The following is a 22,951-nucleotide window of genomic DNA, read 5'->3' as shown; positions in this document are numbered from 1 at the left end:
AAAGAAAAAACTTCTGAGAGTCTCTCAAACATGAGAGTTTAATTAAAGAATAAAAAGTGGGGGAAAAAAGAGAAAGAACCAAAGAAAGAAACTAAGAAAGCAAGACAAGGCAAGAGATCATTTTAAACATTTTCAACAGGGACAATGCCAAACTTTCAGAGCATGAAAAACCTTTCAGCTCCAGACAACATATGTCGTTCAATCATCCTCTCTCAAAGAAAAAAAAGTGTGATTTTTCTGAATTTCTTTCCAAGGTTATGATTGAGCTTGTTAATTGTTTATTTTAAATCATAGTATCTGCAGGCTTTTATAGGATGAGGATTTTCATTAAGTTTAGCAAAACAAAAATAATTCTGAATTAAAGCAACAAATGTAAGTTTCAGAATTGTTTTAAATTTAAGAGGGTGGCAAACCCATAAATTCAAAGATAAGAGACATATCAACTGAAGTGCCATATATAGATTTGTATGGCTCCTGATCTGAATCAATGAACACACACATATATATATATGAAATAATTAGGAAAATTTGAAACTTGACTGGATATTTTATGATATTAAGGAATTATATTTTGTAGGAGCCCTGCTGATATTGTGGTTATGTTTCTAAAATAGTCTTAAGAGACACTTAGTAAAATATTTGTGAATTAAATATGAGGTCTAGGATATGCTTTTAAATGATCCAGTGAGTGAGAAGTGAGAAGTGGGTAGAGGCAGAGTTGAAACAAGATCGACTGTGAATTGCTCACTGCTGATCCTACATGATGAGTTCATGAGTATTTAATATGCTAATCCCTCTACTCTGTATATATTACATGTTCCCATAATAAAATATTTTAGAGAACTAATTTAAGAACAGAGAATTTCAAGCACTGAATTACTTAAAAAGAAAGTGTATTTATTTCTAATGTTGAAATTTATCTTAAAAGTAGCTCCTAGGTAAAATTCGTCCCAATATGTGGTATGGTATAGAGCTAGTCCACTGGAAATTATGTGATAATAAATAAATGAATAGAATATAAAACAATGATAAATAAATAATAAAGCCATTGCATTCCTTTGTATATAAATATTATCACTACTTTAGTTTTAAATCTTACTCTATTTATCCTTATCATTGTAGCTAGTTCACAGACCGAAATTATTCTCCCTACATACAATGCCTTCGAACAGATGAGCACTGACACAATATCTCTAAGGTTTGATCAGAAGAATTTGGATCCCAGCAATCCCCTAAGTTCCCTTTGAATAACTACCTCTTTGAGTCTAGAAGTTATTATTGGAGTGGTTTGCCACCATGGGCTTAGCCAAAACATCACTGACTGTGGAATGATGACATGGGATAATCTGGAAATGGTGATATCTGATCAACAAGGAGTCACATTATATTTCACTTCTGGTAAAAATAGCTAATTAATGAATGGGAGCCAATGTCACAGTGCTCCACAAAGAAAAAACAATTCTTCATGGATAAAGTTTAGCAAAAATGTACCTTAAAAACTATTTTCATTTAGTCAACATTTATTGAATTCCTGTAGAATTCACATTGCGCTGTTGTACCACTTAGTTATAGGGAGCAAATAGTTTCCTGCTCATGATTCTAAATCTAATCATTAAAGACAGTAAACTGGCAATTTTTAGGAATATTTCTCCATATTTCTCCAGGGTAATAAATATCTTCAGGTTCATTTGTTCATCCTGCTAACATTGACTAAACGCCCACAAGTGCCACCCTTGTGTTCTGAAGAAATGGGCCTCTGACAGCAGAGGAGTTTCACTAATAAAAATCAGAGCCAATGTCAGGGCCAGTTTTAAAATGGAGGCAACAGTGGACAGAAGTGGCAAATAAATAGCTTTCCTTTAATGAGGCAAAGCAAGGATATCCTAGAAATTTAAACCCATATTTCCCATCTTGTCATCTCCTGCTTAAAGCTAATAAGAGGAAGAGAAATTTTCGAGCGCTTTTCAGGAATAAAATGAACAGTTAGTCATAAATCAGCACCAAACTTGTCAACAAATTTTGTATGCATTTCTACTCTCTGAGACTCAATATTTGATGTTTCTGAGCTCTGAGTGCAAAAATCAACTAATAATCCACATTCTAAACTTTTCTGTGTAAACTCCATGAAAGCAAGATTTTTTTTCCCAGTTCTTCATCCCAGGACCTAGAACGGTTACTGACACACAGTAGGCATTTAATACTACTGAATTAATTAATTTGAAGATGAGAATTGCTAAGGAATATGCCTTATTTGCATATCAGGAATCATTTTGGCTTCATAAGCAAGAACTGTATATTTGAATTATTCAACCTACTATAGGCCCTCTTTTTAGTTTTGGGAGTTGGCTTCAATTAACAATTCTGTGAGGCTTGTCTTTTGTTTTTAATGAATTCTGTCTCAGGTACTTAAAAAAAAATCTCTATATATTTCATCATGGAAATGAAATATGTCTAATTTATCATTATTGAATTGAATATATATAATCATTATCAAATAAATAAAATCATTATGTATTTAGTAAGCACCAAATCCAAAAAAGTCCTGCCTTTTAGAGCTTCAGTCAAAAAATAAGAGAGCAAGCATTAAATAAGAATTGACTCCTACCCCAACTCTAAACTCCCGGTGATGAGGTCTGTCACAGAAGAGCCCTGTGCTTAATGACCCTGAATCTGGAGGCAGAAAACAAGGCTTCAGATCCCAGCTCCTCCACCCACCAGCCCTGTGCACCTGGGAAGATTCCTTCCTCCTCTTTATTTGCCTCAGTTTCCTCATCTATGAAAGGGGAAACATGTAACATCATGTTGTTACGAGAGCTGTTACGAGAATTAAATGAGTCAGTACATGTAAATCTCAGAATAGTTTCTGGCAGGTAGTAATTGTTCAATTAATACTACCTAGCACTATTAAAACTCTTATACATCAACTATACTTCAATTTTTTAAAACTCTAAGAAATCCCTTGGTTTATACATCACAGAGGCTCACTAATAACTTTTTTTAAATCTTAAACTGAAAAAACAACAGAAATGCATCTGTATCATGTACAAGATTTCATATTTACGGATAAACTTAGGGACAAAGTGAACTGCTTATCAAAATTGGGTAATAAGGTAGAAATAACAACTTCCCACTCATTCAGAGAATTCATGGGGGAGGCAGAATTTCATGCTTATACATTTTTTTTCGATTAGAAAAAGAAGAAAATTCCACATAATCCCACCACCCAGGCTGTTGGCATTTTAATATATTTCTTTTGTCTTTTTTTCAGTGCATATGTGTAGATTCTTAGATAATTGAGACTGTATTTGGCACTCTGCTTGATTCACATAACACTGTATTATTAAATGCATTTTGTGTCACTTTTTAAAAATATCATCTTAAATGACTGCATAAATTTAATTATTCTAATACAAATAAGAAAAAGTGGTGACTAATACACCTCGTTTTGAACCCATAATTTCTACATACTCATGACCCCCAAAATAACCAGCCAGAAATGACTTTTGGCTTATTTATTGTTCAGCATGTTTGTTTTTAAATAAAATTTTCTGGTCAAAAATAAATTTTAATATAAATTAAAAAAATTTTTTTTTTTTTGGTGGGAGAGGTAATTAGGTTTATTTATTTATTCTTAGAGGAAGTACTGGGGATTGAACCCAGGACCTCATGCATGCTAAGCATGTACTCTACCACTTGAACTATACCCTCCCCCCATAGAATAAATTTTTTATAGGAGGCTGAAGAGAGACAGGATGTCCACCTCCAAATTAAGTCCAATGTACACAGGGAGGAATCACATTGCCGTCACTGCCACCTCCCAAAGTCCACCCCAACCTTGGCCAGTACAACCAGCTACCTAATCAGTGGGATAAAGAGCTCTCGACAATGTGGAGGGGCCAATGGCTATTACCAAAAGTTTTCTAGGGCAAAACTGAAAGGATGAAAAGGAAGGAAGAAAGATGAATAAATGAGTGTAAAGGTGGGGTGGGGACTGTTACTGCACAGCAGTTCCCTAGGTTAACACTCCTCTTCCAAAAAGACTAGAAGACTTGTGATCCAGAGAGACTGACTCATAGTTCAACACATAAAGTAAAACATGCTTGTTGTTCATTAGACTTAGGCTAACTATTCTGGGAAAAGCAAAGAGCCTGTAATCTTTAGGCTTTTTGCATATGCAAAACAGCAGGTCAGATGAATGCTGCATCTCATATCTGAGAGAATCACAGAGAGTTAATGGTATGTGTTCTGGGAAATGGAGGGTTTGGGTCAGTTAAAAGCATAATGCTCGTGATTTATGACATTATCTTATACACTTTATCCTCTCTTGGTTCCCAATATCTGGCTTCAAATAAAGAAGGTTACTGTAAAATGTCAGGGGAGGGGGTAGAGGGGGATTGGAAATCCCTAAATTCCAATTTAGTGGAATTTCTATCATCTTTCTTAATGAAATCTCTTCAGCTCACCTGGAAGGAATGCCCTCTCAGAAAAGGAAATTGACTATCCTATGCTCACGAGAGCATGGGTATGCTGCCTTGTCATTGGAACGTGAGTACCACTCCAAAATAACGACATTGCTCATGTATTTTCTCTTTTAAAGGCAATCTGAACGCTATTCCAATTCAATTATTGAAGCTCTTTTCTGGTCATGTCAAAATGAAAAATCACATTTCAAGAGCCTCGATTTTCAAAATAGGCTCAAGAAACCAGCTATCCTTTCAGTTTAGTTTGGCCCAACTTTTCCAACACAGGAAGAAGAGATTCCAAAACACTCAGTTTCTCTGTTGCAAATGCATTTGCTAGGAGGTCACCCAATGATTTCCCCATTTGGGGGAATTATCTAAACAAACAAACAAAACCAAAACTAAAAAGAAAACTAAACACATAAAACCTCAGGCCTCGAATATGCAGTCACACTGTGTTCTGTTTCCTTTCCTAGCTTTCTCCCGCTCTGCTGTCTGTCCAACACGTGAATGACCTGTCTTATCACGCGTTCTGTTTGGTCTATAATAAACATGCAGCAAATTGCACACGTGTGATGATCCGAATGACAACAAAGATCTAATACATTCATTTCAAAATAAACAATTCTAAGTTTTCCACTTACCCAAAACAGGTCTGCAATCTAATTTAAAACAAAACAAACAAACTGATTTTTTCCTCCCTCTATGAAATTACAGTACAGGATCTAGTGATAAAACCTTTGTTTATCTACAAAATAAAATATATCTGTGATCTAGAGCACCTTCAGAATGTTGATTCAACTTTTTAAAAGTGTAATGCTTAGTCATTTTTAACCACAGTCTTCGAAAACCTAGGGGAAGAAAATATTCGCTTTCAACTTTTCTCCTGTCCAATCCACCACTGTAGACTACATTTCTTGCTAGTGGATCTCACCTTGGTGAGAACTCTCAGTCCACACAACTGAATGGAACAGTGTGGCTCCCTCGGGCACATTTCCTGAGAGCCCCTTCTCTGAGCATGTGCCAAGAATCAAATCTTGGCCACTTAGTGCTCTGGGCTCCACATGTGAGCTCACGGCGCGTTGAGCAGCAGTGCTAACTGAGATGGATAGCCCTGTCAAACAGGAAGCTGGCACACCAGGATGCAAGCAGTGGGATACAATGACCTTTACATTCAGAGGAAAATATCCCTAAAATGGCATGAAAAGTTTATGGAGGGGAATGGGGAGGAATTCTTTTATTTCATTTAGGCACATAGCATGAAATAAAAGCAATGGTGCCCAGTATGCAATTTGCTAGAGACCAAATCTTGAATCCCTCGCACAGAAGGGAAGTGGTAGGAGAAAGGAAATGAATCATCCTTTATCATGCTGCTTTGAAAGCAGCGGACTCTACGCGATTTAGCTGTATGTATTACTGCACCCGGCAGGCTGGGCGCTCTGATTCAGACTGCACTACAGCTCATAATAATCCATGGCTCTGGGTAAACATTCTTGACCCCCTGGTTCCAGATGGGTTGCTATCTTGGTAGAGCTAAGATATAATTTAAATACTTAATTAAAACATCTTTTAAAAAGTAATAATCCGCTTATAAGATCAGAATTAAGAGCTTGGGAATTTAATACCCATGTTCTTCATCAGCATATTTGTAACTTTGTATAAACTGCTTAACCTCTCATAGTTTCCTTATCTGAATATATAGAGGCTCTGACTGATAGTTCTTAGTAAGTATATGAAGAGGACTTCATTAAAAAAAAGTAGCAAAAATCCATGGCACATACACAAATGTTAAGCAAGGAGACTAATATAGGAAATTAACATATGGCACAAGACCTGGAAGCCACGTCTTTCTGTCCTTTAGTTATAACCATTATCATAAAATATACAATCCAATCATTTCAGCTAAAAAACAAAAGTAATCATTCCATTGGGTCAAAGATCTATTTTTCCATTCTTTGAGGTTTGAGGGTATTTTTGTTATTTGTTTTTCAGTTCTTTGGCGTGAAAGGACAATGAGCTGTGCTTCAGAGCGAAGCAACACAAGCTCACAGTGGGTTCCCCAGAGCCGTACCACACAGACTGAAATAATGATGCAACGTTAATATTCAGTTAAACAGGTAAAATGAACTGATCACAAAGACAATGAGCATTTTTTTTAATGAATGGACTACATCAAAACTACAGAGCAGTTTTCAAAGATACAAAAGTACAGTATGTTAAGAGGTCTACATTTTTTTCTATTTAACTAAAAGCTGATCATAAAGTGCAGAAGCTACAGGGCCAAAGCAATAAATAATTTAGAAAACTGAAAGCTTATGAATCATGCACTCGAGTTTGGGTAAGTTAGGAGTCAAATGTCTCAGCACTCTGAGAACACTGATTTGGGGACTTAAATAACAGAGTTATCAACGCAAAAAAACCTGTGATGATTACTTTGAAATGTAAGTTGATTTTGGTGGCTCTAGAGGTGCTGGTCAAATGCTTCCCAAAGCAACCAGAAAACAAGACTCTCCACGAAACATTCTGCTGCTCACTGTTTGGAAAAGATGCTAAATCTGACCATTCTCCTCCAATCCTTGTTTGGAGAAGTATTTCGGGGAACACATTCTTCCTCAAGTCATGACACACTCACGAGGCACAGGGAGGAGAGGGGGGGACGCATGAATACCTTGTGCTTGCGCCGCGGAGCTGTGGGAGTACCCCAGGGCCAGAAGCGCGGTCTCCACCAGCTGGCTGAAAAGCACGTCTTTTCGAACCAGGACAAACTCAGCATGTTCTTCCCTGTTGTCATATTCAAGAGAACCGTCCAACTGCTCCACCACACAAAAGACAGGAATCATCAAACCTGGAGGGACAAAATTCAAGAGCGAAACACAAACATTATAAAGCAAATCTCAGTCACCATGATGAGAAGGGAAGAGACAGTTATAAAAGTCATTCATCTGTGATCGACAGTGGTTTAGATAAAACAAGCCTCTTAGTCGGATGGGCCTAATGGGAAAGCTGTGGATTTTTTTTCCCCTCCATGATTACTATCAGACTGCAGCAGAATCGCCCCAAGCAGTGGCAGAAGCTCTCAGATTCCAGTCATCAAAAAGTTAGGGCACCAATCAGGGATGCCCTAACTGAGAGACCTCAAGTTCAAAGCCAGCACAGAGGTGAGATCAAAGTGACCTTCTAGACCCTTGTATCCTTGTGTCCATGGTTTTATCATTACCTGTTAATCAGGACTAGTATTTTCAGATCAGATCTGCTTTTGTCTAGAAATGTTGTAAGACACATAGTAGGAAGGCCTATTTGATTATTATGTGACTATGTACAAGAAAATCAGTAGGAATTTAAAAGGAGCCCCTCTTATACCTTTCATTGCTCTAAATCCTGGTAAATAGGTCATCAATTAACCTGAAAATGCCCTGCTCATGAAAGTCTTAACTTATGTTTATGTCAAAATACACATACAAATACAAAACTTTGTCTTTTAAAAATTTATTACTTTATGCATTAACAGCAGTTACCACTGGAAAGGAGTAGCTCTACTTATGTTTTCAAAGAAAAGAAGTAAACTGCCCCAAAAAACAAAGCAAATTAGTTGAGTTGAGAATCTGCTGAAATCTGTTGTCACTGAAATATTTCTCTGCTTTGTTTCAAAGTGTGAAAAGCTAAAAAATGTTTAATTCACCGAAGATTTTTTATAAACTAACTGTTTTTCATTTTTTAAAAAAGTCATACAGACATTTAAATCTAAACATAGCCACAGCAAAAGAAGATCAAAGTTTTACCAACATACAAGTAATAAACATGGACTCTGCCCTACGTAATTCACACAAATTAGTATGTTATGGAATAAGGATCTGCTCTGGGTCTTCTCTTTGTGCAAGAAAAATCAAAAGTTATAAAGGATGAGTGGGCCGGTGGAGAGATGGAGGAGGTGGAAGATGAGCTGGTCGTGATGATGACACTTCACAGTTTAACATGACATATGGGAGTATGGCCTCTGACACACACGCTGCACAGAGGTTTTCTACAAGCCCCTCCCTGTCGCCAGACCCTAGAAGCCTCCTGACTCACTCTGATCTGGAAAGCAGAGGGTGGGAGCAGACATCCTACAAACTACCAGGTCACAGATTCAGATTTTTGTTCTAAAGATAATACAATGGTGCAACTGGTTCCCATGTGCTAATTATTATTATTAAAGATAATAAGTATTGGGTGTAATTATTAAATATAATCATTATTAACAATAATAATACTCATTAAGAATTGTTATCATTAAAGATCATGATAATTATTATTAAGTCTGCACAACAGACTAACAAGTCACACCGTGCCGTACCCGGGACAACTATTAACTCAAGGTTCACGCTTAAGAGCAACAAAGCAGCATTACTGTCCATCACACACACTATCCATAGTAGAGATTTATGAAACATAGGAAATGCGGGTGGAGCAGACTGATTGGTTTAGACAAAGAAGAGAATTGAGCCTGGCCACATGGTACCATACAAAATACTTTAAAAAAAAAAAATTATGACCAGCACTGGCATATCAAATCCTGATTTATTTATGTCCAGTTTACTGCCAAATGCATGTGAGACATGCAATGAAAAATATAAACTAGATTTCCTCCAAATTATCTCTGTAGTCATTCATTTCTCCATCTTTTATTCCCTGAACACCTACTGTGTGCCTGGTATTCCCCATGGTTCCAGTGATACAGATGAAAACAAGTCTGAAGTTGCTCCTGCCCGCAATACAGTTGACAAGTGTTGTAAAGCCTTCTTCAGCGAGCATAATGGCATTTATAAGACTCGTTCACAAGAGTCCTGACCAGTGGGGAATAGACCCCGTTTAGACCTTTAAACTCTTACATACTGGTGTGTGATCTCTGTCCGAGGAAGCAGGTTGATGTCTGTTTTTAATGATTTCAGCGTACGCACGCACAGGGCCAGGTAGTCAGTGGTGCCATAAGCTCCTTCGCCACTAATACCTGTGTGTACATAAGTTTCAATGCTGAAAACCCATGTGCAGTTCCTAATGTCAACATCTGAGTGTCACACATCTGGGAATCACAGATAAGACCTTTAAATGAATCCAGTTGCTCCACAGGCTATCATGTATTCATTACTTAGGAGCCATAAATCTTCCTCAAGTCTATGATTAACTGAGAAAACTTAAGACCCCTGTAATTTTTTTAAAAAAACAATATTAAAAGTTCAATGAATTAAAGATGAAATACATTATTAAAGCACAAGGGTCTGTATCATGTAGGAATTTATGTTTTGAAAAATGCCAATGGCTGAAATATTTCCTAAACATTTTAGTTCAGTGATTAAAGGAAGCAATTGTTATCTGATATAACAGCAATTACTCCTCATAATCAAAAAGCAAGCACCCATCCCTCATAGGCATCGCCTACTTTCAAAAAAAAGAGGGAAAAAAGGACTTTAATGTCATTTATAAAATAAAACAGTAATAAATCAGAAGTGTGTGATAATAAAATTTGTTCTGAAGAACATATATATGAGATACCAAAGACTGTCATAAATAGATTACATTTACCCACCAGAAAACTGTACCTTTTCAATAGAATTTGATCAATCTAAACAATTATGAAATTTTTACAATGAAATGCAATTTTTACAAAAGAAGGGGAAGGCAGGAAAAATAGATGCAGTTACTAATGACAATGACAAGAGAAATGAAAACTAGTAAAATTGAGGTCAAGTCTAGGGAAGAAAATTAAAGCACAGAGTTTAAAGCCTTTAAACACAGCAAAACCCTGGGAAAGAAAACTACAAAATGGTAAATAGAGGTATACCTCAAAGATATTTACCCTTTTGGTCCCCACATTCTCTCCAAGCAAAAGAGGAAAAAAAAGAAAAAGAAAAAAGTGAAAATGGATGGAAGGATAGGGAAAGTGTTTGAAAAGCACTCAAAAAGTAAATTAAGAATTGGAAGAATTAAAAGATAAGTTCCAATAAACGAATAGCAAGATAAAACTAAAATGCATTCACAACAAAATCTGGAAATGATAAAGAAGAAAAAAGAAAGACACTCTCGTTTTAGCCCTATATCTAGATCTCATGGTAGTATTTTTCTTTTATTGTCACACAGACCCATCTCCAGATGATCAAGTAGAGAACTTTGAACCTTTTGATTATAAGCCTCACTAAGCCTTTTACAATTGCAGGAGGTAAGCAAGTGGTTTAATCTAGAGGACAGGCACACAGCTCCAGCCATTTGCTAAAAATTAAGAGCTGTTCTGACAATTGGGATAAATGGTAAATTCTATTGTCAGAGAGGTAAAATAAGCAATAGGACTCTCTCTACTAGAAAAGCGCATTTTCCCACTTGTCATTAGTTGCGATGCTCAAATTGTCATTTTCATTATGACATTATTTCTGAGTAAGTGTGCATAATTATAAAGAGTTAACCTGATCTTCACCACCACAGCCATGCAGACAGACACGTGTAGGGAGATGGTTAAATGTGGTGGTGACTAGCTCTCCGTCAGGAGATAGGCAACTCTTAGATGGAGTCCTGGCACTGTCATTACTAACATGTGCGAGTGACCTTGGATAATTTATTTGACCTCTATGAGGCTCAAATTCCTCCTAGCTAAAATGTAAATAATAACATCTGCATCCTAGAGTGGTCGTGAGGATTAAACAATGTAATAGTTAAATTGTCTGACAGCCCTCAAACATGAAACCCATTTGTATCGGTTTTCTTTTTTTTTTTCTTTACAAAATCAGTATTAATACCATTTTACACAGGGGAAAAAAAAGAGAGACCAATAATTTTTTTCCAGGTCCATAATCAATGCTCATGATACTTACTAGGAAGCATTACTTCAGAATAAAAATTATACTAATAATCATTGAATGGTCTAATTACTTAAGATGCAAATAATAAAGGTTTAAAATGTTCAGCGTGCCCCACAGGAAAAGGGTGAAAGTGTTAAAAGCACCACATTTTATATTCTAAAATTGCCTGTCCAGGAGGGGAAGGTTAGCTCAATGGTAGAGCACGTGCTTTGGCATGTATGAGGTCCTGGGTTCAATCCCCAGTGTCTCTGTTAAAGGAAAATGACAAAAAATTTTTTTTTAATTTTAAAAAATAAAAATAAATAAAAATAAAATTGCCGGTCCAACACAGTAGCCACTAGCTACATGTGGTGACCGAGCACTTGAATGCTGACTAGTCCTGAACTGAGATGTGCTGTGAGTATGACACACACATTCAATTTCAACAATACCAAAAAATAGTAAATAAAAATAAATACAACATGAAAAAAAAATTAACTGCATGTAGACATAATATTTTGGATACATTGATTTAAACAAAATGTATTATTAAAATTAATTTTATCTATTTCTTCACTTTTTTAAACACAGCTATAAGAAAATTTTAAATTATACACGTGACTCTTACTACATTTCTATCAGACAAAGCAGCTCTAAGCAATCTGCCAAAGACCAACATACACACAGGTTCTTCTGGCCCAGGATAGATACACCACAAACTGATAACCAGGACAATAGTGTGATTGTCCTGAGCATTTCTCAGATGCCCCTCACTTATCTTTCCTCTGTGTTCCAGATCTTGAGATCTGGATGTACTGAGGACAGATGTACTCTTGGTTAAACTCTAATATTTAACATGGTATCTTCTCTGCATCATGGAGCAAATGGTAGGCTATTGTTTTATTCCTAACTATATTAATCTGACTTCTTTAATAAAAGAAAGGCTTTTTTCCCTTTCCCTTCATTTTAAAGAACAACTACAGTGTTCAGGAGATGCCAAAGCAGTGGCATGAATGTGACCCAAGGAACAAGGACTCTTTAATGCAGTGGATGTCTAACTGTCAAAGATGAAGGAGGGTCCAGAGGCAGGGGTCTAGATGACAGGGTTCTACCACCTGCTGTCAAAGCCGGGACACAACACAACCCTCTCATTTGCACAGCCCCTCCTAACTCAGCACGTGCTCTAACACATGGGTACCTTTGTTTTCTCCCCACAATGACCCTGTGGGAGGGTTATTATTCTCATTTAGTAAATGAGGAAACTGAAACTATAGGAAAATAAGATGTTCAAGGAAACCAAGAGAGGCAACAGACAGCAGGTCACGGTAGCCAACTTGAAATCCCAAGCATGCAGCTTTCTTAGGGGAGGAAAACAACACTCCAAAACCCACATGCACAGAACGCTTAAAGACGTGGTCTTTTAGTAAAGAGCCCTTCACTTGCTATACCCAATGTGCGTCCTGCGTTGCATGTCAGTGAATTCACCTTGGGACGGCCTACCACGTGTCAGGCACTGTGCTGGGCACAGAGGAGGAATCACACACAGGTCGTGCCCTCCAGTCACTCAGACAAAGAAAGGCTCGATAACGGGTCCTTCCCTGGAGTGGGTGAGCCTGGCTCCAACCTCCTCTCCAGCCCCTTTGCCTCCAGGATCCACCCTCATTCCTGGTCCTGCCCCCTGAATGACAGGAGCCAGTCTGAGATGATAGGAGGCCAGCCTTTCCCCTCCCCTCTTTCAAAGCCTCTGTTTCCAGAAGAAGCAACTACGGGTCCACTCCCATCCCTGGGGCCGGCTGTAGATCTGGTTCTATTATCTGGGAAGGTCCCTGGGCTAATTGAAGATTGCAAAGGCTTGAGGGCAGAGCCTCTCATATCTGTTCTTTGTATAAAACTGAACCTGGAATAAAGCAACCACCACAATCAATAAATTACAGAACCCCGGAAACACTGAAACTAACTCTACCGTGGAAACTGAGTGAATACACTGTCTTCCAGAGGACTGGGAGAGAAAGAAGTCAGGGGTGGCAATTCTCTTACTGAAAATTTAGTAGAAAAACAAAACCATGTGCTTGCTCTACAAGCTCATACTCTCTCCTTCTCCATCTGTGTTCATCTCTCACACATGCACAAGCACACAGTCACACACACACCCTAAGTCAGAGACAAGAATAGAAGGAACTAGACGATCCTAACCTCTTGATGCTTCCTCCCATCCTAAAACAATAAAAGGAAGTTTGTGTGCCAAGAATTGCAACCAGAAACAGAAAGAAAAGATGGGGTGCCCCCCACCTCCTTCTTGGGGTCCCAGGCAAAATTTCAAAATGTATCAATCGTGTCTTTCCTACTCTCCTCTCTTCCGCCCCTGCAGGCCACTCCCAGGCACCAACCTCAGGAGCACTGGTAGCCCCAGGCTGCACATACCACTCCAGCCTCCCGGGCCCCCAGGGGCTGAGCTCAAAAATTCCAAAGAGATTCATAGATAAAAAGATGCTACACTTTGCTGTTGGAATGGTTTGGTAGTCCCTTAATCTCCTTAGCTATATTCTCATTGTAAAAGAAGTACACTGCATCCCACATTAACTTCTAATGGAAAGAATTTCAGGTACTGCGATTAAAAAAAAAAAATTAAAAGAATAAAAAAGGTTTTCACCAGTCTTGGGGCAGAGGGAGAGCAAAAACATTTGGGGATTCGGGGGGCAAGGGAGCTGCCCACAGGTGGTTCAGGGGTTCTCCAGGCTCCCCTAAACTGCTCTACTTTCTTAAGTTCTTTTCTGTCCTTTGCTTGTGAACTACAGATTCTCAAAAGGATTAATCTGTTTGTTTTGTTTTTTGTTGTTGTTGTTGGTTTTGTTTTTAACTCTTCCTGAAGTGGCAGCAGGAGCTGAGACAGAGGTGGGACAGCTGAAAAGTCCTGGGTCATTCACAGGTGGAGAAACAGTCAACCCTACAATTATGGGAAAGGCAAAATGCACTTCATAATTACTGTAAGGACAAACTAAGTCACATATGCAGACATCGGATTTCATGTTCATCCATGACCCAGTTGTTGAGAACTCGGAAGGAGACCTCCAGGTAAAGTTTCAACAATATAGCTCCCTGATGCCTCTTCCTCTCTAGGGAGGTGTTGGGGGTGTGTGTGTGGGGGTAAGATTATCAAGAAATGTTTTATTTTCAGAATTCTAAAACCAGACACTACTTTGCAGCCCCTGGGGCAGATCTTAACTTTGGAAGATAAGACAAATATGGGCCAGGGGTAGAGATGGCCGAGGAAAACTCTGGTCCCCTCTCACTTATCACCTCAAAGGCTCAAACTGGGTTTAAAAGTGGTAGGAAAGGGAGATGGGTTCTGGTCCTCCAGACCTCTGATTCCAGGCCTGTCCCCAAACTGAGAGGTCACAATTCAACCTGAAGTTGGATCCGAAGGCTGAAGGATAAACTCCAGGTCTCTCAATAGTCTTCAATCACAGAAATGCAGTGGCAGGATCCAGGCGGCCCGGCAGCTTGCAAAACAGGATTTCACAGGCACATAGGAGGCACAGTGTGGCTACTCATCTAAACAAAAAAGCCAGAGCTACACCTGGGAACTTAGCCATAGCAAGCCTGACCCAAGGAACTAAATTCCCAGATGTCAGGAATGTCTAGTTAGAGTGAACGAGAGGCTGGTCTTTTCCTTCGCCAACAGGGACGGGACTTAGGTAAGTTTTCACTCTTCCACTCCCTTTCTACCCCCAGGCTAACCTAGAGCAGGCCCCAAACTAATGTTCGTTTATTTTAATAAAATGCTCTTTACGCCTAAACATTAATAACCACCATTAATTGGCAGTGTCAGCTCTGGAAGTCCTGTGACTCCCCCGCTGCCTAACTTGTCCGCATCACTTTGGCCCTACGGCATGGCATTCAGCGTCGGCAGACAAGGAAAGCTTTCGAGGAAAGGATCCACAGAAGTGGATTCAGGCCCACACTCCATGTTCTCTGAGGGAAGTGCACCAGACCACTGGGCCCTGCACGATCACTGTTGGCAGAAATTGTTGGTTTATCTCCACGAAGGCATCACAGTCGATGTGCTCTGTGACTATACACACCCTGGAACCCTGGGCGTCTTATCTGCAGTCCTACCCACGTCCTGCACTAAAGGACTGCAGCATCTTTTCCAAATTTAGCAACTGCAGGGAGACAAAATGTTTACTGATCCCAGAGTCAAAAAAAATTTTTTTTAAAGGAAAAAGAAAAGAATGTGCAAGTTTGTGCATCACAGAAGAGTTCAAACATATGTCACATTGTGTAAGTAACCCCCAGCTCAGAACTGAATTCTTGAGGTTCTTTTCACAGTAGGTTGGAAATGCACATGCTGGTAAGCCTTGAGAATCAATGGCATGCTAAAATGACTACACCCTAATTCGTTAACATCAGGATTTCTGTCCTCCATTAGGTAAAACTTTATTCTAGGTTTCTGGGAGGATACTTTTTAAAGTAGTATTTAAGTAGAGATTTATTTGCAATTCCCTTCATTCTCATTATCCTCTCTGGAAAAGTGATTTGCAACTCAGAGCCCCTGGAGTCAAAAAAGGAGTCAATGAAAATTATCTTTATACTAACATTTGCTTCGTCATCTCAGGTTTTGAGCTCTGCCTAAATGTTATTTTACCTAATTTAACAACTAAAATAAAAACCCTTGATTAATTTCTCCAGTGTAGTGTTAAGGAAAGGTTAACTGTACTGAGGTTCTCTAGCAAGGAATTAATAAAGGAATCAAGCACTCGGCTCTCAATAAGACAAGACTACCCAGATTTCTAGTGGGAATATTTCACAGCACAAGCATGTTTTCTTTGGGGAGTTTAACTCACCAAAATTATTAAAAATTGAGATCAAACACTGGTGCAAAGCCCCAAAGGAAATCATACTAGAGTGGAGAGATTTTTATCAAATAAAAACCTGAAAAGGTGAAGTTTTTATAGTGAAAAATAGAAGGCTTCTCCCTCACAAGAGGAAATCCTACTGTCTATGTTTAGGGTTCAAACAGCAAAACGCATGGATATATAATAGATGTGTAAAAATTATCACTGTGAAATGAATGCAGACTCCACAAAGCCACGCTTAAACAGACATGCAGCCATTATTTCCTTTCCGACCACCAAAAGCCACTCTCATTCTTGTACCCAACAAATGCCTCCACGGAGATGTAATAGCAACCAGGTCCTTGAAATGGCTAACACTGGGAGGAGAAAAAGAAAAGAACAGGAGGAAAGAGCAAGAAAGTCAAAATCATACCGTGCATTCTGCAGTTCCCTGAGGGGACACTGAGATCTCTGGATTGCAATACATAGGATATTATTATTGTGACTGAGATGAAGTTAATAAAACCCAGCACACAGACTGGGGAAACTCGGGTCCCCACTGATAGAATACTTTCCAGACAAGACATTTTAAGCATATATGTACCTGTGTAATTTATAGCAATTACTTAAATAAGAAAAACAGAACAGAGAAAACTACTATATTATTTTTCACATTATGATTCTAAGACACCCTCTTTATAATTTATATTATTTCCAAAAGATAATATTAAATTTGATATTAAAAAAATCTAAGAGATCATTTCAGCCATGACCTGCAAATCTACTGAAACTCTTATTCACATTCTTAATATTATCCAAAGGATACATCCAACCAAAGGAGGAATGTTATTCCACTTCTGTCTTTAAGAAGTATCACTAAAGCCCAAAGTGATTTGTTTCTCGAGAAAAAAAAAAGTGATACATCTTTATCCTAAAGAAAATATGTTTCTACCTTCCTTACAGCACAAAAACCCTGCAAGAGCACCACATCGTTTTAAATTTGGGATAATCCCAGATATGAAATATCTCACCTCAGAAAGATTTCATTCTCCCTAGATTCTTAAGTTCTTTAACTCTAGAATAATTTCTGAGCCACAAAATGAAGCATATTAGTGTAGTTTCTCCCCGTCCCCCAAGAGGCCACAGCTTCAAAATTGTTCTAATCTCACAAGCTCAACACAAGATAACAGAAAGACAAGTCAAAGCCCGAATTAAAGGAGAAAGGGGCTCCTTTTGGGGTTAACCCAGAGGTGTAGTTTTCGGCTTGTGGATGAACTCCAGTGTGGCCAAGGAGGCCGTACTTGCCTGCCACGCTGACAGCGGCTGTTTTATCTAAACGCCATCACTGCCCAGATCTAGATGAAGATGATAAAAGAAACTATACCTAACAGTTTCCAGGAATATAAGTTCACTTCTTTATTTTGCTAACAGAAGTAGGATCGACAAGCAGATATGTTTTCAGAGAGCAAGCCTGTGTTTATTATATAGCTGAGAGGCTGGCTGTGAGAAAGACAACTTCACTGAGTCATATCAGAGGAAGAAAAGAGCTGCATCTCAGAAGCTTTCCTTGGTTAAAAAACTGTCTCCCTCAAACTGGCTTTCAAGCTATACATCAATCTTCAATATAATTATGTTTGACAGAATATAAGCTCTCGGCAGTTAACTTGTTTACAATAAATGCTTAGTTTGGGTACATGGACTTCATTTCAGTCTTATAAATATCAAACGCAAACCTACAACAGTCCCATTATGGGGCTGAGAATTATTTTGCTATAAATCTTTTTATTGGGGGGCTGAGGGAATTACTTTGCAGCTTGTTTTCCACTAACCACTTGGAACAGTGTGAAAAGAGGTGCATTTATACCCTGGCCCTTTGCTAATTGGAATTCTATACATTTCCACGGGAGACCGTGCGGTATCAATCCTGAAACAGGAAGGTCAGTCCCCAGACAGCTTTGCCATGGTGGCAAAAAAAATAGTTCTTACTAAAGTCACGGCATTTTCCTCCAGTTCTTTTTCTCCTCCAAGTCTCTTGGGAACTAACGACCATTTGTGACAGCATTGGCTAGCTTTCCACGGTAAGCTCCAGTTTGGGGGTGGTTTATAAGTTAGCTGTAAAAATATACTGAAGGCTCAAACTTACTATATGAATGGGCCTGTAAACGGAGTGAGTTTTGCTGAACGTTACCTGGAGATTCATTTGAGAAGGGGAAAAATCAGGATCGCCTTGTTTACCCTTGTAAAATGCCTTACTTGGGTCCTAAATGTATAATAACTTCCCTTTCAGTGAACAACTTGCTCCTCTCGTACTCTCTCCATAATGAAGGGTTTTGGTCCTTTAATACCGTATTGCCCAAATCTACAGGACAAAATCTTACTTATCTGCACAGAGCCTGGGAAGCTGAGAGCCGGCAAAGCCTCAGGAGGACCCTGGCTTAGCCCCATCTCCTCCACGAGCAGTCTCTCTGGGCATGCATTCTCCCTAGCGTTCTGAATACCTTCTGGTTTTCAGGTCTTGACAACTGATCGTCACAGGGTTTCCTCACTTGTTTCTTAATTTCACAGCTGCCTTGTAACCAGATTCCAATAATAGCTCAACTTTAACATAGCATTAATATACAGAAAAGATCATTTTAAGAATTCCAGTTTAAGTGCATTTTCCAAAGTAACTAACACAGGAAATTTAGTCCCTTTATTAATTTTAATAGTGAGATTTGTACTTCTTTCCTTCTAGTCAATGTTAAAATTTCAGGTGACATAAACGAAAGAATTTTTTGTCTCTCAGTTTCTAATAAAGGAGAAAAGTAACTGATTTATATGTTTCAAGGGCCCTCAAGTATGATTTTATTTTTAAAAAAGTTGCCACATGACTTTAGTATGAGAGAGAGAAAGGAGAAAAATATTTTCATTGCATTATCAGCCTCACGGATCTTTTTTTTATCAATATCAGAAGCACTAGTTCGCAATGTGAACTAATGGAAAATTGCTAAATTCACCTAAAATAATCACTTCTTTTTTTGAATTAAATAACCTCTTTTAAAACCTTGACCATTTAACTGCTGTTTACTTAGGGGAGGGGAGACATGGAGAAGGTGACTGTATGAAAAAAATAAGTTGTTTTTTTTTTTTATTGTACAACAAAAATTCCCTCCGAGGCAAAAAGATATTATGCCAAGTTCCACCCAGAATTAATGTTTAGATTTAAATTATAAAGCCCAGAAAAAACGGAACCACTAACAGACCCTTAAAGCTTGTGGCATTCGTCAATGATGTTAGGTTATGTAAATATTAAAACTGAAAAACCCTTTGCTGACAAAAGTATTTTAATGAAGGCACCATTAACTAGACTCTCTAAACTGAACTTTTTAAAAAAGCCTTTTGAGCTGTATGACATAAATTCCACTCTGAAAGGGATGCTGCATGGGACAGTTCTGGGATTATGAGACCTCCGCCAGGAAGGGTTTACTGCCTCTCCTGTTCTTTTCATTCTGCCACTCTCAGAAAGGTTTTTAAATACTGAACCCAAGAAAACTCTTAGCTACCGATCAAAGAAACATTCTCTAACTCTGTCAACTGAGTCCACCCTTGGACTCCAGCTGCTCTGACAGCCAACATTACTCGCGGTCTGACTATCCCCACAATGAACAGGGGTTAACTCCACTGTCTGGGCTAACTGTACTGTCATCACCCAAGTTTCCAGGGGCACACAATGCTGTGAATAGAGTAAGAAACACAGCCTAGAGTGAAAGAACACTAGCCACTGATTTCAGCTGCTGCCAACCGACTCGCTCCAAGTTGCTGAAAGCTCTGCCCTGGGGACTGAGGGCTGGAGTCTCTGCAGTGTGGAGGATTATCGATTCATTGGTTCCAGTGATCACAGATGGAGGCCAGAGCCTATGGTCTCAGCTGTCATTCTATGTCACCTAAGTGAACGTCAGGTGATGTGTCCATGTGGAACCTCAGGGTCCCCCATACCCCACGTGTGCTGAGAAAAAATAAGGGTGCTCATTATTCACCCTCAACTCTCTCCCTCCCCTTCAGCCAGAAGAGAAAGAACACCAGGCCCAGGGGCCAGACCTAACCCTTGCTGGGTAGGGTTTTGTAACAAGAGGAACATTCATTACTTTTGACTTCCATTTACGCAGGTGAAAAAAAGAGACAGAGTGAGAGAGAAGGTAGAATATAAGAAAATGTGATTTCCCTTCTTAAACCGTATACACGAAGACAAATCACTGAGCACTTTTAGTATCTCCTGAGCAACCACTTCCCAGGGGCTCCTCTTTGAACTTCCCAGGGAGGAGCAAGAACCAAATGGTCTCTCCCCAAAACAGATTTCAGCTAATAAACATGACAAAGTAAGTGAAAAGCACTTCAGTCATTCTGCATCTTCTCCAAGACTAAAAATTTGTACATTGTGTGACAGGTCCACCTCATTTTTCTTAATGATGTTTTTATTATTCTTTCACTCAATTAAAGCAGAAATGGATATTGCATCTTCTGACTGTATAATTGTTATTGTAATCTGTTTTCGATCACTGCTTGGGAAATGGGTCCAAAACAACATAAACTCTCCACTGCCTCAGAAGGCAAGTCATTTTCTTTTACTACGACACTTAAACAGACATTTATCATGCTGCTCTGTTAGCATCTTTGGGTTATGACTAAAGAAAGTTCTTGTTCTGTTAACCAAAACAATAATGTTTTGAAAACACTGCTATTTGAAGAGCTTTGATAAGAGTGCATTTTACTAATAAGCTATCAATTTTTCCTTTTCTTATAAATAATTGCAATAAATGCAATAGAAACACAATTTAAATACAGGGAACAATCAGGAAATTTAAAAGTCGATCTTATTCAGTTATAAAAGAACAGATGCATTTGCTTTCTAGACAAATTGAAAAAAAACAGTAAAAATATTTTTTAAAAGAATTAAAAGATATCTGTGTTTAATGTATGAAGTTTAAATTGTTACTACGAAAAAAATGTAAATCATCCCTGTCGGATCTTATTCTTTGGAAAACATTTGCTCTAACTAGAGTCTCTTATTAATTTTGCTCATATCGATGCAAGTCTTTAACAAAACAAAGAAAGTCACTGAGCTGCTGTACACATTCAGTAACTATGTCACCATCAGCAGGCACTGAATAGTTACTCTGGTGTGAAATGCACCCCTTTTCATAAATGGTAGCTTGCAGTGTTTCCCCGCAACTTTTTGATCTTTTTTGTTATATTATGCTGCAGTTTAACTGTCCACTGAGCTAAGATAAAACTCCATTCCAAAGATAAGGCAACTAGTTAAGGTTAGAACCAAATCTGCTTCGCACACTAGCAAATAGTAATAATACTGGGAGCAATTAAAATTGAAATATACATTCCCCAGAGAGTTTTACTATCCTAATGCATCGTAAACACAAATAAAGAATATTCTTACTATAATAATTTGCTCATAACTTTATTGCAAGTTTCAAATTCTTAAAATTTCTATTAATGCTTTTTTCTTCAAATGTTTGTCAAACTAGTAACTATAATATTAATTGGTTTATTTTTTAAAATGTTAAAGGCATATATACACAGCACTTAAAAATGGGAAAAATATACACCATAAGCCCAACTGCCGTAATACTATATATCTAAGGCACATTTACTCCATAATAGGTTATTTTTACCTAGTTAATAAAAAATCTGGAATAAGTAAAACTTTGCAAATGAGAAGCAAAAGACACAAGTTGTAGAAGACAATTTCTGATGCAGTCTTTCACTGCCTCTTGATTATACTGGTTCTACCACAATTTTTAAATCACTTGCTATTAAACAGCAAACAATTCTGTTAATTGAAAACAAAAAAAATTATATGTATAGATAAGAGTTCCATGAATTTGAAAACTCCACCATAGAACATTTTTACATAAACATTATGTAGCATGAAGGGCTTGTGGGGGTTGTTTCATGTAAAAGAAGAAAATAAATGTTTGGTTGGTCACTGACTTCAGAAATATAGAAAATAACACACTGTAAGGGCCTCATCTGTACTTTTTTTTTTTCAAATCTGTAAGTCCGAAACTGGCTTTTGCTTTAACTCATTCCTCAATTCCACTTAGGACTGTCTACTTTGACTTTGAAATATCTATTACGTTACCCGAAAGTAATAGGATGATGAATCCTTTGTATATAAAAATCCATTTTTAACACACAGACATTTCCAAACCACTACTGCACTTTAAAAGAAAAGGAATTCTGTCTCTCCACACTGGCACCCTAAATTAATGCTGGAGAGCAGTGGTGATTGGAAGTGAGCGAGGCCCAATACAAAGTCAGTAGAAGGAAATCACTCATTTTAAAATTGCTACAAAGAAAAGAATAGAAACAAAAAGGCAAACTCTCTCAATTTTTGAGCTAAGCATAAAGGTCTCCTACTTGAAACCATTTTATGTTCTTTCCCTTTCTTTCTTTCTTCCTTTCTTCTTTCTCTTCTTTCTTTTTTTCCAAAAAAATAATGAGTTAAAACGTATGGGTTAGTTCCAACATTTCACTGCTGTTCTTATTCTTGGGGAGTTAGTGGGGAGGAGGAACTTGCTGCCAAAGCTTCTTAAGAGTTTGGGCTGCTAATTTTCCGTTCACAAAATCTAAATTCCCCTTATGCATCTCACACAACTCATGAAATAATATGAAACAGTATTATATCACTGCAAATTGAGACATTTTTATCAAAATAAAGAGTGATGATGCCAACATTTCATTTGTCATTTCCCACTTGTCACTTTTCACTGACAAACTGTTACACATACAACTTTTGTCAAAAGCTCCATCCTTAAATATGTTCCAAAATGCCATTGTGTCTCAGCATTCATGT

At 38.0% G+C, this 22,951-nt stretch overlaps 1 protein-coding gene across 2 annotated transcripts in view; it reads right to left on the bottom strand.

Moving 5' to 3' along the window:
• SATB2 (SATB homeobox 2) overlaps window positions 1-22,951 on the bottom strand; it is a 177,283-nt gene that overhangs the window by 146,901 nt on the left and 7,431 nt on the right. For both annotated transcript variants that reach the window (XM_031452061.2, XM_064485121.1), the window contains exon 4: window positions 7,129-7,305. In XM_031452061.2, the coding sequence (XP_031307921.1) occupies window positions 7,129-7,305 (177 nt within the window). The remainder of the gene's footprint in view (window positions 1-7,128; window positions 7,306-22,951) is intronic.

Source organism: Camelus dromedarius, chromosome 4 (genome assembly GCF_036321535.1).
Source record: "Camelus dromedarius isolate mCamDro1 chromosome 4, mCamDro1.pat, whole genome shotgun sequence".
NCBI classification, from domain to species: domain Eukaryota; kingdom Metazoa; phylum Chordata; class Mammalia; order Artiodactyla; family Camelidae; genus Camelus; species Camelus dromedarius.
Note: the sequence above shows the minus strand (reverse complement) of the source record. Positions and strands in the feature narration are given on the sequence as shown.